Source organism: Coenobita brevimanus, chromosome 72 (genome assembly GCF_032717465.1).
Source record: "Coenobita brevimanus isolate Jiangsu-jjx chromosome 72, ASM3271746v2, whole genome shotgun sequence".
Classification (NCBI taxonomy): Eukaryota; Metazoa; Arthropoda; class Malacostraca; order Decapoda; family Coenobitidae; genus Coenobita; species Coenobita brevimanus.
Genome location: NC_137025.1, coordinates 40,547,477 through 40,570,451, shown reverse-complemented (window position 1 = coordinate 40,570,451; position 22,975 = coordinate 40,547,477). Strand labels below are relative to the sequence as shown.

Here is a 22,975-nt window from a genome sequence, read left to right as displayed (position 1 = left end):
TTTTACAACAGAGAGAGAGAGAGAGAGAGAGAGAGAGAGAGAGAGAGAGAGAGAGAGAGAGAGAGAGAGAGAGAGAGAGAGACATCCTGTGTGACTGTGCGTTTGCTGGCTTGCATCTGTATCTTCGTATGTGTGTGCGCGTGTTATAGTGTATGTGCATGTAGCCTAAGTATGTGTGTGTGTGTGTGTGTGAGAGAGAGAGAGAGAGAGAGAGAGAGAGAGAGAGAGAGAGAGAGAGAGAGAGAGAGAGATGCATGTGTACCTTCTCAGAACCTAAACTTCTTTAGCAGGAGAGTTGGACGAGCGGTAGGAGGTCAAAGGGTACATTTGGAGGCATAACAGACGAGAGAGAGAGAGAGAGAGAGAGAGAGAGAGAGAGAGAGAGAGAGAGAGAGAGAGAGAGAGAGAGAGAGAGAGAGAGAGAGAGAGAGTGTGTGTGTGTGTATGTGTGTGTGTGTGTGTGTGTGTGTGTGTGAAGGAGTACCCCGCGACCATGACAAAAATGAACCTGAAATATAATAGCGAAGGACGAAGGACAAAGTTACCAAACCGTTCAGAAGTCGAGAAATCTGTTGTAATAACTGCGCAATAAGTAAACCTTTTGCTGGTTCAAATGAAACCCTTCCCAGCATTATATATTTTTTCAGTTTTTGACTTTGGGCATAGACTTAATAGCCCTCTTCCTTAGGCTCGTCAGTCCTCCTGCGTGCCACACATCGTCACATGCCACCTTTTCGGCACTAATGCATACCGTCCATACTGAATACATGCTAAGGCTTCGTTCATTCAGGATTGGAAGATTGATATTAGCTGAGGTGTTTGAATGAATATCAGTGAATTATGTGAGAAAATCACTAAAGTCTTTTACAACGAAATTCATTTAATCAAAGTGGTTACTTCCCGATTCTGGAAACTAACTAGCATAATTTCAGGTAACAGACAACTCAGTCGGATATATTCTGATACAAGCTGCCCGATGGTGTAGCTCGGTGTAAAGTTGGAATGAGAATACACACACACACACACACACACACACACACACACACACACACACACACACACACACACACACACACACACACACACACACACACACACACACACACACACACACACACACACACTCTCTCTCTCTCTCTCTCTGGTCACAAATTTTCTCAGTGTCACCTGCATCATGTTTGGCATTGAGCAACGGGATGCCCAGAGCTTGGCCTAATAAACAATGTTGTTCTTACATAATTCTCTCCGACCAGCACGACTGGACAGCTTGGGCCAGAATATATCCGATTCCCACCTCAGTATGATGAGTCCCTAAAAAGGAATTCCCCTACAGTGAAACCATTTGTTCTTGTGTTACCTTGTCTGCTTACTTTAATGGCCTTATTAATGTCTCAATTACTAAGTACTTTCTTCCATAAGAGTACCTCAGTATATCACTAGTTACTTGAATTTCCTAGTTTGCCTTTATTTATTATTTTTTTTTTATGTGTCCGACTCTGGGCATTGTTTTCACAGCCTGCTCCCAAGACCCAGTAGTCCTCCTGCATACCATACACCTCTACGGGTCACTACTTCGGCGCTAACACTCATCGTCCATATTGAATACATGCTAGGGCTGTCTCATACAGGACTGGTGTATTGGTATTAGCGGAGGTATATTTACATGTCGTTGGGTCTTCTGGTAGATTAGTAAATACTGCTCTTTATGAAATTCCAATCCTGAAACTGTTCACAGCCCCAGCCGGGATTTGAACCTGGGTCCATTCTGACTGCGGGCCGCCTCACTACCGATTCATCCACCGCCTCCCCGTCTGTGTTCCTTTTGATGATAGGTTTAGTTTGAAATCAGGTTTGAGTTAATTATGTTGCACATTATTGACTGACGAAAAGAAATACGAGGGACTTTCCAAAAACTGAAAATTTTTCTGAGAAATAAATTTGTGTGTGGCATCCGGACGGCCCATTGGATCAAGCCTGTATACCCCATGCATAGAACAGATAAGGTCAGAGACTAACCTCGTTCTATAAGGTAGCTTTTACCCATAACAGTTAGCTGATGACTGGTAACATACTAGACTAACTAGCCTTTCTACAAGGTTGAGTAATAATAGCATACTCTACTTGGTGGAGTAATAACAGAGTCAGTTTAAATAATATATTTCTGCCAGTAGGAGCTAAATTAAGTGCTGATGAGTGATTATTATTAATTTGTAAACTGGTATACATGAGGAGGGGAGAGAGGAGCATACTGAAGATGATCCGGCAAAGGCTGAATTAACATGGGAGCCAGATGGGAAATCGCTGGTATCGGTAGCAGTCTCGAAGGTCCAAAGAAAAGATGGAGGTGAAACCACTAACACAGAGAATAAAACAGGAGCATCTGAGATTGAAAACTGTACGATGACCATACATTTGAAGTTCAGTTAATAGGATTATGTGTTGACAAGACTTAACTACACCAACCGCCTGAGGCCTAAACAATACGTAGGACGAATAATTCTGAAGATCAATGAGGAAGATCACATGCACAGTACCTGGTGAAATGTTAAAGAATTGCAGAGACTGTTCAAACGGTAAAGAGGAAGGTCTATCATTTAAGGAGTCAAGAGTCAGATGACCACCACCCTTCTGACAAAAACTGTATTGTGAGAAAACTGGGGCTATATTCTTTCAGTCTGAGTGGGAAAGTGTTGTTTAAGAATGATTTTGGGTTTAACTCGGTGAACGAATAGGGTAAAAAAGATATATATATATATATATATATATATATATGTAGAAAAGAGTAAAGTGACGGTTATTGAGAGAGAAGGTGACTCCCAGTGCAATGTAACAGTGAATGGAGAGAGACTGGAATTGGTGAGAGAGTTCAAATACCTGGGTACAGTGATAGAAAAGAGAGGAAAATGTGCAAAAGAAGTTGAAAGTAGAGTGACACAAGGAAGAAAAGTAGCTGGTGCAATGAAGGCCTTGATAAGAAACAGAAGCTTGAGTGTTGCAGCTGCACGAGGCTTACACGAAGGAGTGTTAGTGCCAACTTTAACATATGGATGTGAGACTATGATGTGGCATGAAAATGATAAGTCAAGAGTAAGAGCAGTGGAGATGGGACTGCTGAGGAATGTATGTGGAGTACAGAGGGTGGATAGGATACGAAATAATGTGATTCGTGAAAGATGCGGATTGAGGAAGTCGGTGGACACCAGAATTGAAGAGAGTGTGCTGAGATGATATGGTCATGTGGAGAGAATAGATAACAATAGAGTGGTGAAGAAGGTATATCTGAGCGAATTCGAAGGAGGGAGGAGGCGAGGTAGGCCAAGGAGAAGGTGGAGAGATATGGTGGATGAATGTGTAAGGAAGAGAGGTTTGGAAGTCGGTGAGGCTAGGGAACTGACAGGATATCGAGCTGGCCGGATGAATTTTATGAAGAGATATGCATGATCAGGGATTTTTGGCACCCTTTTTTAACGTGGCAGCGTCTGGATTGACTTTGTCGGATACGATATGTGAAGCTACAGAACGTGGTGAATGTTTTTGGCGTATCCGATAGAGCCAGGATTCCGGGGGCTTGAATGATGAGTGAATGGAAGCATGTCCCATTGGATTGGGCAATTTTGGGCTGTCTGGACATTGCTACTCCTCACCCTGCCCTTGGGTGGGAAAGGAGGTCCGGATGATGATGATGATATATATATATATATATATATATAAATATATATATATATATATATATATATATATATATATATATATATATAAAGGAATTGATTTGCATTCTAAATATATGGACCTCATAATATGTATAAGTGAGGCTTTTGTAACATGAAACAGAAGTCAGGCAGGACGTAAATGTAGATTATGGACTCATTTAATGACAGGTAAGGGGAAGCCAGACTGAAGATTCTCACTGTGTTTATGTGGAAATTAAAACAGGTAGCAAGATACTTGAATTTTTCAGTCTCTCTCTCTCTCTCTCTCTCTCTCTGTGCATAATGTAGGGACTATAGCGGATGTCGGTGGCATGACATGGCAACTAGACAAAGTCATAATCTTCGAAGGAGAACACGGGGCTGCTTGGTGAGTTACATTTGCGTAATCATTTACGGATGAAGACAAGGTCATCATCACTGGACCAGCCAAAACATCTCTCATCCTATGCACGTTTGTCAGCCTGTGTTTTTTTCATATCCATTTTACTTATGATAACTATTATAATGTTTAATACGTAATACGACAGAATATAATGGTTCAGTAGTTTAATAATTTTAATAAATAGATAGATAGATAGGTAGATAGATAGATATAGATATAGATATAGATATAGTAGTAGTAGTAAAACAATTATCATGCATACAATCATAATATGTAGTTTTACTTTGAAATGGCCCAGATTTTTGTCCTTTAGCAGGTTACTTCACGTAGTCCAGTGACAGGATAAGACAATACCGTGGCTCTACACCCTGTCCACAGCACTTCTACATGACTTGCATCATATTCTGGCGTTAATCTCTTGTTACAGCTCAGTATTCACGATGGAGAGATGACATTTTAAACCAAGTTAGAGTGAAAAGAGTACCATAAACATTGACAAAGTACTAATACGACTAACTTGACTAACGTAAGTGGCTGATTAGAAAAATATCATATTAAGCTTTAGTAAAACACGTTGAAGCTGCAGCATTGCCTTGAAATTTTGTTCCTCACACTCTTAGAAATAAATTGTGGGACTTTGCTTTATATCCTGTACAGGTACACTATTGATGTGGCTAGTAAGCCTGAGAAAGTGGTCAGTCAAAACACCACTTAGAGGTAAGGGACTTCTGTTTCCTGATGTGTAACGTTGCCCTGAAGAAGACCGGAACAAGGTGAAACGTTACACACAAAGAAAAATGTCCCTTACCTCTAAATGGTGCTTTGATTGGCTATGTATACTATTGCTTTGGCTTTGGTTGATAGCTGATCATGAATCAAAGATGCTTCTCACAGTCTACCGTATTAACTTCTATAGTGATTCGTTTATAATTTGGTGTTCTGATAGGGTCGCCCGCATTAAGTACTATACATTTCCCATTGCCGAATCTCGTCTACCAATCATCCGACCATTGCATAGTATGCCAAAGTCCCACCGAAGACTGTCACAGTCGTCTGCTGTGATAATGATGAGTTATTGATCTGTCAATATAATTTATCAACTATAAGCGCACTAGCTTGACTATTAGTAAAACAGCGTACCTACTGTATAGTGTGCATGAAAATTATAATGCACGATTTGTGAAAAGTTGTAATTGGCGGGTTAATCCTCTGTTCGACGTGGCTCAGACCAAGGTAGAGTTTACCTTGCCTCAGACAATGCTACATTTCTTACCTTAACTGTCGTAATTTACCAGCACACAAGCTAAAGATTTCCTGTCTCAAAGATCTGAGTAAAACCCGAATTTACCAAACAAATTAATGAAGGAATGACGTGGTTATATAAGAATGTATAAGTAGTTCTAGCTTGTTCTGAATTTGTTGTATTCATTTGCCGGTTTTAAGTATAGTGGACGAAGTTCTCTTAGATTGTTTTTACGAAATAGTTAGCATTCATCATTGATTGCAACTAGAAGTAGACTACCGTAAACACAAATCCATAAATAAGTAAAGAAATAAATGGTCATCAAGGAAAGCAACCAAACCCCTGCGTATCATCTGTTGACTTTACTCTGCCTTTCTGCTTAAACCTCTAAGGATATCATTGGTTAAATATACGTTATTTTATGCAGGTACATTATAAATCACAGTTTAAAATAAATGCTATGAAATATTGCCCTCTCTATAGTTACGAATGAACTGAAGGAGGCCTCCGACCCTCAGCGGGCCACGATCACCGGAAATGGCTGGGGAATGTATAGTAAATCCCAGCTTAGCGATAGCTTCCGTATCTGGGTGGGATACGGAAGAATTCTGTCCGTATTTTCACAATGAAAGTTTAATAAATCCAGGCCTAGGTTCACAACTAAGTGTGTGTGTGTGTGTGTGTGTGTGTGTGTGTGTGTGTGTGTGTGTGTGTGTGTGTGTGTGTGTGTGTGTGTGTGTGTGTGTGTGTGTGTGTGTGTGTGTGTGTGTGTGTGTGTGTGTGTGTGTGTGTGTGTGTGTGTGTGTGTGTGTGTGTGTACTCCAGTTGAAGTTCGTGGAGGCCTCGTATCTGGCACTAAGCAAAACATTAAACCAGATACCAAATTGCTAGCACGGTCATCGAAAAAAATATTCCCTATAAAATGTCAGAAGCGTAACTCAGATCTTGATATGCCGACCATGGCCACCAAACGAAAACATAAAGCAACTTGAATGTGGAATTTCCCCGGCGATAACAACACCCGGCCGTCCCCCCCTCACCTCAGCCAGACACGGTGGGGAGAGCCTGGAAATTCCCCTTGTAAGATCATTCAAACTCGTGTCACAATACTTCATAATTCTTCGCTTCCTCAAACTCGTATCTTAATGTTCAGAATTATTCATCTGTTAAAGTTGTCTGTCTGTCTGTCTGTCTGTCTGTCTGTCTGTCTGTCTCTCTCTCTCTCTCTCTCTCTCTGCGACTTTTGATGTTCAAAATTTTCTATGTATTCGATGCGTATCATAATGTTCAAAGTTCTTCGGCTCGTCAGAGAGAGAGAGAGAGAGAGAGAGAGAGAGAGAGAGAGAGTAACGTCAAAAGTTCTCCACCTCATCGATCCGTGTCATAACATTCGTGAGTTCTATACAGTCACAAGCAAACGTTCTGGGCCAGTCCCCTGCCAGCATTGTTTCCTGCTTCCCATAGCCCTCATTTCCCCCCCGAACGTTGGAGAGTTTCCTTCCTTCTCGTATTGGTTGGTTCTGTGCTTTATATTTCTTTTCATTTTCAGTTGTTTCCTCTAACATCTTCCATCGCCAGGGCCAGTAAGGAGTTGTTTGCGAATTTTTTATTTTGATCATACCTCCTTTTCCAGATTTACGCTAATGGTATTTTCGTAGGCAATAAAAAGTATCCACAGTCATACTTATATTGCCTAATTCTTTCCCTCATTTTTTGATAGGCCTCTCAGTCTAATAGCTATTTTTTTTAAGGTTTTAATGGAACGGTTAATGGTCAGGCAAGAGTGTAGTAATTCGTTTATGAAAGCTATTAGTCGAAGGAGAATGTAACTGGGCAAAGGGAAATCTTAAGCCTTTAGAACAAATTGTGGGCACGGGTATTGCACTCTGTGATTACTTCCTCTTCTACTTCTTCTTCTTCTTCTTCATCTTCTTCTCCTCCTCTTCCTCCTCCTCCTCCTTCTTCCTACATTCTTAACACCAGCAAATCTTTAATTAGGGGAAGACTGCAGCGGGGTCAGCTATAGTGTTAATTAAACCCTTCACTACCACAGATCCCTAGCAGCTGTGTGTGTGTGTGTGTGTGTGTGTGTGTGTGTGTGTGTGTGTGTGTGTGTGTGTTAATTTTAACTTGGTCCAGATTTTCATCCTTTTACAGCTTATATCACGTAGGTCAGTGATAGATCAAGGAAATGCGACTGCTGTATATTCTTTCCATAGCACTTCTTCGTGACTAAAATTAATTCTAGTATTGATCTATCGTCATAACTCAGCATTCAGGACATATCAAAAGAAAAACAGTGTAGTAGAAATCATATATTGCTACACTACTGTTCTACATTCTCTCCATTGTGTCAGGACTCTAAAATATCATAATACAATATATAATAGCTAGTAGCGTACGTACAAGTGAAAGTCATAGCTAGAGGCTAGAGGAAATGGAGTTCGCACATTCTCTCCGAGGAATGTCACGGACAGCACAATATGCCACATACAGCATCTCGTGATGCTTTATAGGAAAGTCCCCAGAATCGAGAAAATTCTACTCAACCTTGCAGTACACGTGACACAATCTTTCCTATACGAGAGAAGGAAGGAAGAAGGAGAAGGGACATAGAAACGAGAAGGAGACAGGAGAGAGAGCGAGAAGGGGGTCTAAACTTTAGAGAGAAGCACTGTAGGGAAAAAGGGGCAGACTCGTGAAGTTAGCAAGCACAAAACGCATTCACCTTCATATGCTCTTGTGAGACATACTTGATGTAAATTTTAAGATATCCCCTTTTGAAGATATAAACAACAAACTACAAACTCAAATATTAATCTCTATCTTTCTGCTGTCATCGACTACAATTCAAACTAACATTATCTTCTACAGTTTAACTCACTGTAAACTACAGCTTGGCTACGACTACGATACAATTAACCACAAGTTTGATAACTGCAAATCTTCGTGACTAATATCAAATTATAATCCTAAGCTAGTGTGACAACTGAGCATTAAAGCTGATGGGAAAAAAAGTTGAAAGCTTCCGAAATCATTCACATTAACGGCCATATTCGAGGCAGAAAAAATTGCTTCGTAGCTCCTCTTCCTTAGCCATTTATTTTGTATTTTGCACCTTGGTATCTTTTTTTTTTCTTTCTTTTTTCAAGACATTTCTTTTATCAATACATTTTCATCACATGTTTAATAAGTGGCGAGAAAGAAGTACTACGAAATGAACAAAGCCACTTAAAAGACGACCCTGAGAGAGAGAGAGAGAGAGAGAGAGAGAGAGAGAGAGAGAGAGAGAGAGAGAGAGAGAGAGAGAGAGAGAGAGTAGAAAAAAATCTCTAGAAAAACCCGACCCCTTCAACACGGTGACGTATTCCGTAACATATTTTCGCTTCCGATGCATTTTTTTTTCTTTCCATTCTTCTTTCTTTTTCTTCTTCTTCTGCTTCTTCTTCCTCTTTTTATTATTCTTCCTCTTCTTCTCCCCATCTTCATCTTCATCATCATCATCATCATCATCATCATCATCATCATCATCATCATCATCATCATCTTCTTCTTCTTCTTCTTCCTCTTCGTCTTCATTTTCTTCTTCTCTCTCGTCTCCTTCCTCGCCTTGTTCTCGCTCCTCTTAGTTTTTCTTCTTTATTTACAGGATGGTTCATATGTAACCCTCTGCTTCTCGTGTGGTGCGGGAACGGCTCAGTCAGCTTTATCAATGTCTAATCTCAATCATTTATTCACACCCCCACTGCCCGACCCACGCCCACACGAGCAGACTGAGCCATGTCAACAACACATGAGATACTACTGGGGCGCTATTTGTGGATCGCCCTATACTTAACCCCTTCAGTCCAATGATCTACCATTTTACTCGGTTTTTGCTTCCCCCCCCTCTCTCTCTCTCTTTCTCTGGTTAAATTCTGAGAGCACCGATTCTATACTCCGTTCATTTAAATATGGCGGAGAGTTTCGTCATTTTACAGTTTATTTCCCGTTGCTCAACGGCTGAGTAAGACAGTATTACGGCTCTACATCCTCTCCACAGCACTTCATCTTGACTAGCATCATACTTTAACGTTAATCTCTTGCTGCATCATGAGCCTTCAAGATGGAAAGATGGTAATTTTGGGCCGACGTCAGAAACATTCTCCATTCATCTCTTCACAACTTATGGCCAGCAATCTCGTCCGTTTAGGAAGCTCCCTAGCACCTTTTCCTAAGTGGTTTACCTCATATATTATACAATACTATCATTATGCGTGTTCTCTGAGTCATTCTGTTTTCATCGTACTCTGCATAAATATGTTACAAAATATTAACCGGCCGAATCCAAAACTACATCGCTGAGGAAGAGATGCTGGTGAGCCTCTCTGACCGACAAGAATGCTGGCCCAAGTCTTTCCCTAAGCTGAGAAATAATCGTCTGAAATCAGCAGGAGCAGTGGCAGGAAGGACATGGGAAATAGAAAGAAATGAAAAGAAAGACTGATGCAGCCGAAGGAAGAAGCAGGCAGCACTACAGCAGTAAACAAAATAATATGTCACCGAACTGCAAAGGTTTGGGAGGGGGGGAAATAGTTGGCTTGTTTTCATCTGACAGAGATCCATAACCCCTATCAGCTCGGTTGATGGCCAGGTGTAGTCATATTGGAGGATAACTTTGACAAGTAACTAAGGAAACTCATTTTCACCTTCTATATATGGCTCAGCGAATTTCACGCATGCATATTAACCACGGAATTTCATTCCTACCTTACATCTAAAGCTCACAGAATTTCACTCAACCCTGCTTAGTGTTCAAGTTATGTTAGTTGTCCAGTTCCATCAGGTGATGAACACAGACCAGTCACAGAATGATGGCACGTGGACTGCGTGGGGAGGAAAGGGAAGGGACAAGAAGTTCATGCCATTTCCTCTGACTCCGCCACCCGCAGCTGCCCATGATGCCACTACTTGGGTCGTAATGGCCACTTAAGAGTTTTGAGTTTCGAGAAAATTGAAAATATTGACACTGCTAATTTTTGTAGTACTGGCTCAGATCGCGTTTGAAATACTAAAGAAATATCGTGTGAAAATAACTTTGGTGTAATATCAAGTATATACTTACTGGGCAATGTTAAGCTTCCATTTTGCAGCGAATAAGGAAAGTAAGAGTTGGAACACCGTCCATCGCTTCACGATGTTTGTGAAATCCCTTGTTATTTTTCTTATTTACGGCAAAATGGAAACGTAACGTTGTTCGGCATCTACTTGATACTGTGTCACAGCTTTCTTCACGCGAGATACATCTGTTTTAAGCGCAGTTTACTGTATACTGATACTTCGAAAATCATCAGTATCGATATTTTCTTCTTCCTTGTAGTCCAAAACTAGCAAGGGGCCAATTCTGAGCTCCATAGAGGTTACGTTGCACCTCTCTCTTATCGATTGTTTTCTATTTTTTATTTCACCTTAACATTTTCTTGTATGATATAGAGAGTGGGAGTAGACAGTGGTATGATGTGGGTTTGGTTATGTAACTGCTGTAGAATGGAGTTAGTCTTTTAGAGCCCACCCCATGAAAGCACTAGGGCTCGAACTCATGTCAAGAGCTTTCACTAAACATGAGGCCAGTACCAAGCCAGTCAAGTATCCTGCCCCTCCTATTGTTCATTCACTTTAATTTGGCAAGAAATTTCGTCCTTTGGCAGCCAGTTGCCTGTGCTCCGTGCACCTTACCCATAGCTCTATTTCGTGACACCATATTCTAGAGTTAAGTATCCTGTTGTAGCTCAGCATTCAAGGTGGAGAGATGGCATTTTTTTTTTTTGCCTATAGTCATTTTACACTAACTTGGTTTAAAATGACGAGATGTAAGAGCACATCAGCACTAGAATATGATGTTTGTTATGAAGAAATGCTATGGAATGGATGTAAAACTGTAATAATGTCTTTATTTGTCACTGAGTCACGTGAAATAAGCTGCAAAATATCGAAAATCTGGGTCAAGTTAGAGTAGAAGTGTATAATACCTCTTTCATTTACATATAACACAACATTTTCTTTTAACTTGTTTTGATCTTTTTATCGACAGAAAATATCAAGAATACAACATACCGAAACGAGCTTGGTGAGAAAAAGATGGTACAATACCCCCTAAGGTAGAGTAAAAAGAGTAAAGTTAAAGTGAAGAGAGTAAGTTAGAGGACACGCGACTAATCCCTCCTCTATCTGCCTTCCGGTCGCCAGTCAAATGTCAACAGCAAGCAGTATGCGTCGCGGCGAGTGTCATTTATCATGCTTGGGAACTCCAGTGTGATATGCTTCCTCTAAACGTTTTTTATAACAAATTTATGTTTTCTTTCAACGTTTTTAACCACTGCGGCATTTCTTTCTTTCTTTCTTTCTTTCTTTTTTTTAACTCATAATGTCATAACTAAGTGTACACTTTTTTACGGGCATTATCTTAACTAGGTATGTAGTTTTCATTTATTTTAACAAAGTGAGTGCTTTTACACCTACAGTTTTACTAGGTGTATATTTTTAACACCTGTTATCCTAACCAGATGTATGTGCTAACACTATGAACTAGGTGTATCTTTTCTACCCATATTCTCCTAATTCTGATTTTTTTTAACATATTACCTTGGTATAGGCCTGTTTTATTATTATTTTTTTAAGCTCATTGACTACTGTAGATGTATTTATTTTACGCATATTATCAAGGTGTAATGTTTTTCATGCGTATTAACAAGGTGTATGTTTTTTACACTTATCGATTAAGTGTATATTTTCTACGCATTTTAACTAGGTGTACTTTTTTTGCACATAATTAAGCTAAGAGTATGGTGTTTACAAGTAATAGCTAGGCGTATATTCTTTCCATGCTTATTGTTGTAGGTGTTGTTTTATGTGTATGTTCTTCACGTGTGTGTGTGTGTGTGTGTGTGTGTGTGTGTGTGTGTGTGTGTGTTTCATAAGTAACACTGCCAACAAGTAAGAACAGAGAGTAGGGGAATACTAATCGCTGCCATCCTCACACTTTTTATCACCAGGCCCTCAGGAAATGCGGGCAATATCCTTTCTCCCTTATCTCAGCGATAGCTTATGTGGTTAGTAGCAAATTTGTTGTATAGAAATAAGAAATGCTTTGTAGATCAATGTAGCATCTCTGTCAGTAACGCTACATTGAGGGAGTGGATGGCGGCTGTCCTCCCATACCCCTTGACCTTTTTGAAAGGTTAATAATGCGAAAAGTGCACTTATGGGATGAAGCCAGGATTCCGGGGATTTAAATGGGTAGTGTGTGTGGACCATTACATTGGACGTGCTCTTGATTTATTCTTACATCGTCATTTTATCCAGTTTTCCATGCATTTTAGACCATAATGTGTCTTGCCTGCTGATGAGGGGGGAAAAAAAGACACGATGATAATTTTTGGTAACTGCTTGTATGTTGATTTTTAGGTGTTTCTTTTTTATTTACCAAGGATAACCCCTTCAGTCCGTGCGTTTCGTTTACTTCATGCTACAGAAAGCCATGCGATTGAAATTATCTTGATTTTTGGACATAACTGCGAGGGGAGAGTATGTGAATGAGGTGGAGGGGGGGAGAGGGAAATAGAGGCCGAGATTAAGATGGAGGGATGGAGTGAAGAAGTATATGAGAGAGGGGTGTGTGAGCTGGTTAGCAGGGCAGTGATATGGGGGGGGACAGGGCGACATGGAGGCGATTTGTTTGTGGTCACCACTTATGGGCTTAAGGCATCTTGCAATATATATATATATATATATATATATATATATATATATATATATATATATATATATATATATATATATATATATATATATATATATATATATATATATATATATATATATATATATATATATATATATATATATATATATATATATATATGTACAAAATTTCCTTTTCCTAGGTGAGAAACTGGCTGCACATATATGTACTGACCAGGACTCCAGGAGGCCACTTTCCCCCGTCGGGAGAGCCCATCACAGGCCCCGCTCTGCTTAAAACCAGTTCTGGGTTGAGGTTTATTACTATGCAAAATTTCGTGTTTCCAAGTACAGTATACTGTACATATGACCAGGCATGCTGGCGTTGCCGCGGAACCTGGGGGTCTCTTCCACCTTGGGAGATGGCCTTCTGGGACCATACCCTGCCTATATCCTATTGTGGGTGAAGGTTTACCACTGTGCAAAGTTTTGTGTCCTGAAAAAGAAAAAAAGTTGCTTCCTCCAGGAGGGCCAACCCTCGTGCTGGGTGAAGGGGGATAGTACTACCATGCTTCAAGTGTCGTCATTGTGGAACTGTGTGACATTTCATTTTCCTACGTAAGAGACTGGCAGTGCATACAAATGCTGACAGTAACATCCCATGGGGGCAGCCCTCAGGGATACCATCCTGCCTAAAACCTGCTCCTGGTGGAAGTCTACACAGAGCAAGATCTCATTTTCTAAGGCATTCCCAGACTGGTTGCCAGAAAATAGGTTATACTCATAATAGAACCAGTTCCTCCAACATCCTGCAAAAACACCGTGCGTTGCCCACTCTGTGGAGAGGAAAAAAAGCCCTTGTTCAATAATTTGGGGTTTGCTTTTTCGCTTTGCGGTCTCAGGTTTAACCTACTGAATTTAATGATGTATTTCTTATTTATTTCTTGATGCCACTAGATGGTATTATTAAACTAGGAAGAGCATCTGGAAGATCAAGGGGTTACTGTAAGCTATTCCCAACACCACCAGTGTAAAAAAATAATCCTAAGCTAAAAATAAGAAAAAAGGCTAGAGCTGGCTTTAAAACATAAAACATGTCACCGAATTCAAGAGCCCTACATCGCCAGTAACGAGTCCTCAGTATCGAAGAGTTTTCTTTCTTTCTTCTTATTCGCTTAAGGGCCATCTTCGGCGGCCTCCGCTCGAAGTCAAAAGGCCAAAATTGAGTCATAACTAGGGAACCGGTGACCCGATTGGACGAATTATTTTCTTCTTCAAGTTAGAGCATTTTAACGGTACCATGCTCTAACAAAAGTTGCGTTACGTTGCGCCGCTTTTGCTGTTTTACGGTAACAAGCAAACCAACAAGCATACAGAAATCGGATCATTGTAACAGATATTAAAGGAAGAATACACGGTAAGATGGCGTTCATTTACCCTTCACCTTCCTGCAATTTCAATGCGTAGTTAGGGCAGGGTAATGGTTGAAGGTTTGTGAATCGACTTGTCAGGAGACAGTATAGAGCCCACTCTTTTCTGCCGGGAAATAGGGTATGATGATGATGATGATGATGATGATGATGGTTATAATGATGATAATAATGGTGATGAAAATGGTGATGGTGACAATAACTGTAATGATGATGAAGATGATTATGGTAATTGTGATATTGATTGAGGTGGTGGTGGTGTTAATGATGATGGTGATGATGATGATGATGGTAACGATAAGACTGATAATGCTGATGCTAATGACTGTATTTAGTAAAGATGATGGTGCTGGTGGTTGTGTTAATGATGACGATGGAGATGATGATGGTGATGGTGATAACATTAATTATGGTAATGCTGGTGATTGTACAAGTAATGATGATGATGATGATGATTGTGGTGGTGGTGGTGGTGTTGATAATGATGACGATACTGATAATGATGGTGATGGTTACTGGAAAGGATGAATGATATGTTCCTTTATTTTCGCTAAAGCGTTTTATTTATATTCACCAAATATGCCAGTACAAAATCTAGTATATACAGACTTCCCTTCCCGTCAGCGTGCAATGCTATAATTCGTTCATTTTTAGTTGGCCCAGATTTTTAGCTTTTTACAGATTATTTCACGCAGCTCAGTGGCAGAAAAAAAAAATCTTACAGCTATATGTCCTTTCAACGGCTCTTCTTCGTGACTAGCACCATATTCTAGTGCTAATCGCTTGTTACAACTCAGCATTCTAGGTGGAGGGATGGCAATTATAGGCCAAGTTAAAGTGAACAGGGTATAACGCCTTCAGTATAACAATGTATTAATTCATTCTTGCTACCGACACACGATCCTGGCCAGACTGGGGGGATAGGCTTCGTACTGAAGGGGTTAGGGGGATTCTCCAGCTACCTCTTCAGTACCATGACGCCCTTTTTAATCCTAACTACTACAAGGCGATTTTAGTCACGTCAGGAGAATAGAAGGATAACGAAGATGAGACTGAAGGATACAGTTTGAGATTGGAGGATACAGTATGGGATGAAAAGATACAGTATGAGATTGGAGGATACAGTATGGGATGGAAAGATGCAGTTTGAGATTAATGGATTCAGTATGGGAACGATACAGTATAAGATTGAAGGGTACTGTATGAAACTGAAGAACAGCATTAAGAGAATACAAATAATTGAGTAGTAAATAACAGAATACAAACAATAGAGTAGTAATAACAGAATGCAGACAACAGAGTAGGAATAACAGAATACAAATAATTAAGTAGTAACAACAGAATACAAATAATAGAGTAGCAATAGCAGAATACAGATTACGTCGTCGTATTGAAGAGATCAACGAGCCTCCAACCAGTACCACAATGATTCTCTGTAGCGTCTAATAAATTCTTTAGGCGTGTTCGAAGTCCTTTTTCAAATTATGTCATATTTTTAAGAACACCTTTTCCCTGGCGAATTATTTCGTATAATACACCTCAGTATCTTCTTGGATACTACAGTGTGTGTCAAGATTAAATCAGTATCAAGAACAGAATGGGCAGGTGTAATATGGAAAACAAATCGCTGAAGAAATGCTACCACGAATCCTCCTCTGTCACCTAGAATTCGGCTTTAATTCGAGAACGTCGGTGTGATTTAGTTCTTGCTGCCACAATACGATTTCATTCGACTAAGGGGAGCGTCATAGCAGTAAAGTGGGATAATGATGAACCCACTCTGGTTAGTAAAAGTCTCTCCTGAGCTGAATTAAACCATTTGGAAATAGCAAGGGTTGAATATACATGGCTACAGCGCAATGAAAGGGTTAACGCTGGAGATGTGAAATGCACTAAAATACACGAACAAGGGCGGATCCAGATAATATCAGAGGTGTCTACATCACTTTCAAAATTCATAAACTTTCTCCACTCTTCCTCTTAGCCAGCTAAGTAATTTTTGATATATTACACTGTTTTTACTTTAACACTGAACAGATTTTTGCCCTGTTGTAGCTTATTTCACACAGCTCTGTGGCAGCATAAAACATTAGTGTGCCTCTGCATTCTTTCTACAACACTTCTTGATGACTAACATCACATTCAAACGTTAATCTCTTGCTATAACTCAGTACTGAATATGGAGACAGGGCAAATTTTAGGCCAGGTTATATTAAAAAGAGTATGGAAGATAATTTTTGCAACTTATCTGAGAAGGAGAATGTGTGATCATGGATATCAAGTCTATAGTGTGCCAGACAAGGATGAATTACGCCATGTTTGTGTGTGAGAAATGAACACATTGCCACGAACATATGCAGTCCATATATGTGATGTATTCTGTTCACGAGGCTGGAGAGGGATGCCTGCATGTGGTGTGTCTGATATAACTGGAGAGTGGAGATGCCCTGTTATATAAACATCCCTCAACTCCCTCCCTTCCCTCCCAGTGGTCTGCAGGACAGGGCAACTTCAGCCTGCAGTCCACTGGGTTCACATTCAGACAAGCCTTTGTTTGCAACTACTACTACTACTACTGCTGCATTACTGCTGCAGCTACCACTACTATTACATTCTATTCTCAATCTGAAAAACCGTAGGTATTGTGCTGACAACCTAGGCAACACTTCTGGATCCGCCCATGTCGAGTAAATAATGATCATAATAATAATAATAATAATAATAATAATAATATTAATAATAATAATAATAATAATAATAAAAGTAATTAATAATAATGCATATTGGCTAGTGTTACATACGACTTCTTTGATTACTATACTCCGACCACTTTTATTTGGCTTAGAATTGCCATCTGTCTGTGTTGAATGCTGAGCTGTAACAAACGATTAACGCTAAATATTGTGCTAGTCACGAATAATTGCGGTGGAAAGGATGTAGAGCTGACATATTATCTTACTGTAGGCTACCACTGAGCTACGAGAAATGAGCTGCAAAAGGTCAAAAGTCTCTGTCAAGCTAATGTGGATGAAATGAAATGGTAAAGCAGGCAACAATGATAATTACAAGAAAGTCGACATCACTTGTCTTTGTGTATATTTATGTACAATAACTCATAATAATCAATACAGTAATAAAGAACAGCTTATAATTCGTGGCAAAAGTGCGAAATATATTTTTGCACAATGTATCTTAACAATTCTTTATTGCACTATTAATGCACTCAGTGTCAATATGACACAGATAACATGAGAAAAGAAGGTGTTGTATAAAATAAATAGCTATGTATTATTAGAAGTTGTTGTAGCTCTAGGTTCCTCAGAAGTGTGAACTCAGTGGCTGAAGATATCCTCCTCATACTGTCCTCCATCTTGCTTTTATAGGACTGGGAGGTAACTGAGCGACTTTTGTACAACCAAATAGTGGGGCCACCCGGTTAAAATGATACCATTACGTGAAGGCGTCCCTCTGCAGCACCAAATCACTAAGAAAGAGGCAGTATAAACTGTCCTGTGCCAGTCAATATACGGGTCATAATCCCACAGTCATCCTTCACGGCAACTCGCAGTGTGGTTGTCTTTGGCTGCTCGTTGTCCTTGTGATTGTTCTTGAGTGCAGTTGTCCTTGTTCGTGGCTGTAGTTTTTTTTTTTTTTTCCATCCAGGGAATACACCACATGTAATGCAAAACCTTAACTGCCTCTACGATACGGTAAGAAGGAGGAGTATCTGGTATTGGGATATCATTGTCCTCTGGTTAACCAGTTGACATCTATTATATTTTATTCTTGCCATTTCCAGATTATTTTATTCAAAGTCTTTTCTCTATAGATGGGTTAAATATGGCTTCCATTAACCACTTCACTACTAGGAGGCCCTTCTAAGTTTAATAAATATTTGGCGGTAGCAAGAATAAGCCAAAATAGACGTCACCGTACTGAAGGGGTTAATATCTTCATGCCCAGCACTTGATAATGCACTTTACTCCCTCACCTTCTGGAGGAGCTAAGGAGCTACCCCATCAAGAGGACGGTAGTTGTGTGTGTAAAGGCCGGTTCACACGAGCTGAATCGCGGCCGTTTTCTTCGCCGATTTGCGGCGGAAAAATGCCGATTTTCGGCATTTTTCCCGGAAAGGTGTTCACACGTACGGGGACTGAGTGGCAGGAACGCGGCAACAGTGTTTACAAACAAAGATGGACCGCCGTACTCGTACCAGGTGTGCAGCCCTTGCACTTGCACTTTCTCTACTTCAAGATAAGCCGTCACGCATCTGGACTCGTCCGTGACTGTCTAGGAGAAAAGAAGAGAGTGTGTATTACAGGCTGGTGAGGGAGCTCAGCTTGGAGGATCCCCAAACTTGAAATGAGTGGATCCGTCTTAACAAGACCCAGTACGACCATTTGCTGGGGCTTGTGACACCCTTCATTAAAAAACAAAATATGCAGATGAGAGAAACTGTGATTGCTGGAGAACGGCAGGCATGATGAATAAACTTGTGTTGGCCACGCGTGATGAAGTCGAGATGGTGATACTGTAAACACACAAAGATGTCGAATTCGTCTTCGTTCCCAGAGCTTTGTCTTGTTCGGTGCTTCCATTTTAATCGGCCCGGCAACTTTCTCCCGATTCCGGCGAAAAAAGACCGACATGTCGGTCTCTCCATACCGGCGAAAAAAGTTGCCGGAATTTCTACCGGGAAGCAAATTCCGGCAAAAAACTGCCGCGATTTTGCTCGTGTGAACCGGCCTTAACGTATGGTGACTGCATGGCTTTCCTGTCGTCAACAAACAGCACTACAGTAGACTCGGATGCATGACCTTATGGTGAAGGCAGACGTCAGGGTATGAGTATAAAGATGATGAAGTGGTTTCTGAATCCGGTATAAGGCAAGCACGTGTGTGTGTGTGTGTGTGTGTGTGTGTGTGTGTGTGTGTGTGTGTGTGTGTGTGTGTGTGTGTGTGTGTGTGTGTGTGTGTGTGTGTGTGTGTGTGTGTGTGTGTGTGTGTGTGTGTGTGTGTGTGTGTGTGTGTGTGTGTGTGTGTGTGTGTGTGTGTGTGTGTGTGTGTGTGTGTGTGTGTGTGTGTGTGTGTGTGTGTGTGTGTGTGTGTGTGTGTGTGTGTGTGTGTGTGTGTGTGTGTGTGTGTGTGTGTGTGTGTGTGTGTGTGTGTGTGTGTGTGTGTGTGTGTGTGTGTGTGTGTGTGTGTGTGTGTGTGTGTGTGTGTGTGTGTGTGTGTGTGTGTGTGTGTGTGTGTGTGTGTGTGTGTGTGTGTGTGTGTGTGTGTGTGTGTGTGTGTGTGTGTGTGTGTGTGTGTGTGTGTGTGTGTGTGTGTGTGTGTGTGTGTGTGTGTGTGTGTGTGTGTGTGTGTGTGTGTGTGTGTGTGTGTGTGTGTGTGTGTGTGTGTGTGTGTGTGTGTGTGTGTGTGTGTGTGTGTGTGTGTGTGTGTGTGTGTGTGTGTGTGTGTGTGTGTGTGTGTGTGTGTGTGTGTGTGTGTGTGTGTGTGTGTGTGTGTGTGTGTGTGTGTGTGTGTGTGTGTGTGTGTGTGTGTGTGTGTGTGTGTGTGTGTGTGTGTGTGTGTGTGTGTGTGTGTGTGTGTGTGTGTGTGTGTGTGTGTGTGTGTGTGTGTGTGTGTGTGTGTGTGTGTGTGTGTGTGTGTGTGTGTGTGTGTGTGTGTGTGTGTGTGTGTGTGTGTGTGTGTGTGTGTGTGTGCGCGTGCGCGTGCGCGTGCGCGTGTGTGTGTGTGTGTGCGCGTGCGCGTGCGCGTGCGCGTGTGTGTGTGTGTGCGCGTGCGCGTGCGCGTGCGCGTGCGCGTGTGTGTGCGCGTGCGCGTGCGCGTGCGCGTGCGCGTGCGCGTGCGCGTGCGCGTGCGCGTGCGCGTGCGCGTGCGCGTGCGCGTGCGCGTGCGCGTGCGCGTGCGCGTGTGCGCGCGTGTGCGCGTGCGCGTGCGCGTGCGCGTGCGCGTGCGCGTGCGCGTGCGCGTGCGCGTGCGCGTGCGCGTGCGCGTGCGCGTGCGCGTGCGCGTGCGCGTGCGCGTGCGCGTGCGCGTGCGCGTGCGCGTGCGCGTGCGCGTGCGCGTGCGCGTGTGTGTGCGCGTGCGCGTGCGCGCGTGTGTGTGGAGATATATTTGCAGTATGTGTGGACAGTGCTGGATACACCTACATCTTATTGCTATGTTGAGGCAGCACTAGATGAGGTGGACTTTTAGCCTTAGATGAAGTGAGAATCCTTAATTGATTTCTCCCTGATATTGCTCTGTTAAGTGGGTCGTGTTTGGCTGGACGAGTGTTGGATTCTGGATGTGATGGCCGGTTTTGTGAGCCGAAAGGGGGGTAGTGTTGTTCTGAGATGAGGTGCTGGCAAGTGAGACGAGGTTCGTGGAGGTGTCAGAGAGACCCATCGAATGTATGCCACTCACAGGCCTGTCACGCGCCTTTGTCAAACGCAGAAGAAGGCTTAGCTCCCGCCTGAAGACTGGATTGAGGCAGGCCAGGAAGACGGGATGCAGGATGTGTTCCAGCAATAGCATGCAGTTGGCTGTGTGTCGCAGGGTTTCCGCTGCATTATCTTTCATGCAGTGTTCGGGATCGTTTTCGGCGTAAAACACCAAGAACACTACAATAGGCAGTGCAAGCGCCAGATGTGAGGAGGCCATGGCGATCATGGTGATCATCAGGTTGCGTTCCCAGGTCCAATTTGACGCATTTTTCTGTTCCTGTTGAGACTTTGGACGGGTACGGGAGTGCACCCGCCCTTGGCACACAGCCACCACCAGGCTGAGGTTGAACAGCAGCAGCAGTACACCAGGACCACCGCGCATCATAAAGCCGTAGAACCTGTACCAACACTTAATTTTATTAAAGGATATCGTTACTGCTTAAACAATATTATATTTAGTCAGTATAAGAGTAATAATTTACCACGATAATTATTCAGATTTTGAGTGGAGAAACCATAGTAACATAAGTACTAACCAGCCATATATCACGTGCCACATTTCACCGAAGTTCTTTTGATGACCGTCCAACTCACCCCAGGTCCCGTTGAGGCAGTAAGGGTCTGTTTCGGCATCGGACTCTTCCCCACTGCTGGTGACACAGGTCACACTTGCGTCCACCATGTATGGGATCTGAACAATCATGCAGGCCAGAGCCGTGATAATGATCCGAAAGTGCTGGACCCTAATCCGCTGCATGAATGAATATGCCGAGTGCCACCACACGGCCAGACATCGGTCCAGGGCCAGCCAGGCCAAGATGTACGAGCTGAACGAATGCACTCCAGCAATGACCGTCCAGCCCATGTGAGCAAAATACCAAGCGAGCCCGTAGCTGGAGAAGGTGCAGCCGTTGATACTGATGATGATGGGCAGATGAGACAGGAAGAGCAGGATGTCAGACCACCCCAACAGCTGGAAGTACCTGCAACATGGGTCAAAGCTGAAGCTAACAACACGGGGCAACAGGGAAAAGAATGCCATATGTCAAAGTCATGACATGAAACAATGGTCAAGGGCATGTCATGGGTCAAAGGTCTACAGCAGGTCACATATTGCCCTCTCTTCATACCACACTAATTTAAGATGGGTGAAGGCAACTCCTGCACTAAGCATAATCTAACCGTATTAAGAATGACATAACTAAGATTTTTCACCTCCTTGAAGGTTTAATGGAGACTATTTAGACTGAATACAGGCACGAGCTACCTGTAACTCATAACACGTACAAAAGGATGGATAATACTAAATACTCACTGAGTTACGTTTGAGTTTTTGTTATTGTTATCGTAGCCATTGGTTTACTACTTCATTTTCTTGTATAATATTTGTACAGTTGCGGAGAATGAAACAGCTCCCTTTTATAGTCCAATAATAATAAAACTTTAACACAATAATCTGAAAAGCTTGCTGAGTTCAAAAGACGACATCACTTAATTTCGAAAGTCATTGGTCTCTCTTTTAATATTTATCGTGGTGGAACGAATCGACATTTAGGACCACAAGTCGAGAATACAGTATATCCTTAGTTGAGAATATCCAAAGCTTGATTGGTGAGTGTGGGGAGGCGTGATCAGTTTTGGCTCGGTGTTTTTAACATTAATCTCTTAGATGTATTTTTGTATTTTTCAATTTTCTGTTTCTTGATTCCACTCATCTATTGACGATAGTAGTAGCTGGATAGAATGATTATGGATATGGATGGTGTGTGTGTGTGTGTGTGTGTGTGTGTGTGTGTGTGTGTGTGTGTGTGTGTGTGTGTGTTGCGTGGGGGTTAGTGTGTGTGAGGGGAGGGAGAGGGTCAGTGTGTTTATCTACAGTGAGTTAAAGCACTGGTCTCACCTGTTAACCTGTTGTGATCTTAGTGCAGGACGACGCAGGACCGCAACACTGAGGCAGTTGGCCAGGACTCCCACTATCACCAGGATAGGTATCATCACCCAGTACGTGACAATGTGGGGCGCGTTAACCTGCTGGGGCCACATGATGACGGGTGCTTG

General features: G+C 42.0%; 1 protein-coding gene across 1 annotated transcript; it reads right to left on the bottom strand.

The window, feature by feature from the left end:
- Window positions 1–20,688: 20,688 nt before the first annotated feature.
- On the bottom strand, window positions 20,689–22,960 carry LOC145407111 (uncharacterized). The gene is made up of 3 exons (XM_080278130.1): window positions 22,818–22,960; window positions 21,454–21,900; window positions 20,689–21,315 (listed from the first exon to the last, which is right to left on the bottom strand). The coding sequence occupies exons 1-3, from the start codon at window positions 22,958–22,960 to the stop codon at window positions 20,709–20,711; spliced, it is 1,197 nt and encodes a 398-aa protein (XP_080134256.1). The 3' UTR covers window positions 20,689–20,708.
- Between the last annotated feature and the right edge of the window lie 15 nt (window positions 22,961–22,975).

Excerpts from the sequence above, each read along its gene's own strand:
- LOC145407111 (XM_080278130.1), bottom strand. The coding sequence starts at position 22,960 with ATGTGGCCCCAGCAGGTTAACGCGCCCCACATTGTCACGTACTGGGTG. Across the intron at positions 21,901-22,817 it reads AGATCACAACAGGTTAACAG|GTACTTCCAGCTGTTGGGGT; the intron begins GTGAGACCAGTG and ends CCCATGTTGCAG. Across the intron at positions 21,316-21,453 it reads TGGCACGTGATATATGGCTG|GTTCTACGGCTTTATGATGC; the intron begins GTTAGTACTTAT and ends GTGTTGGTACAG.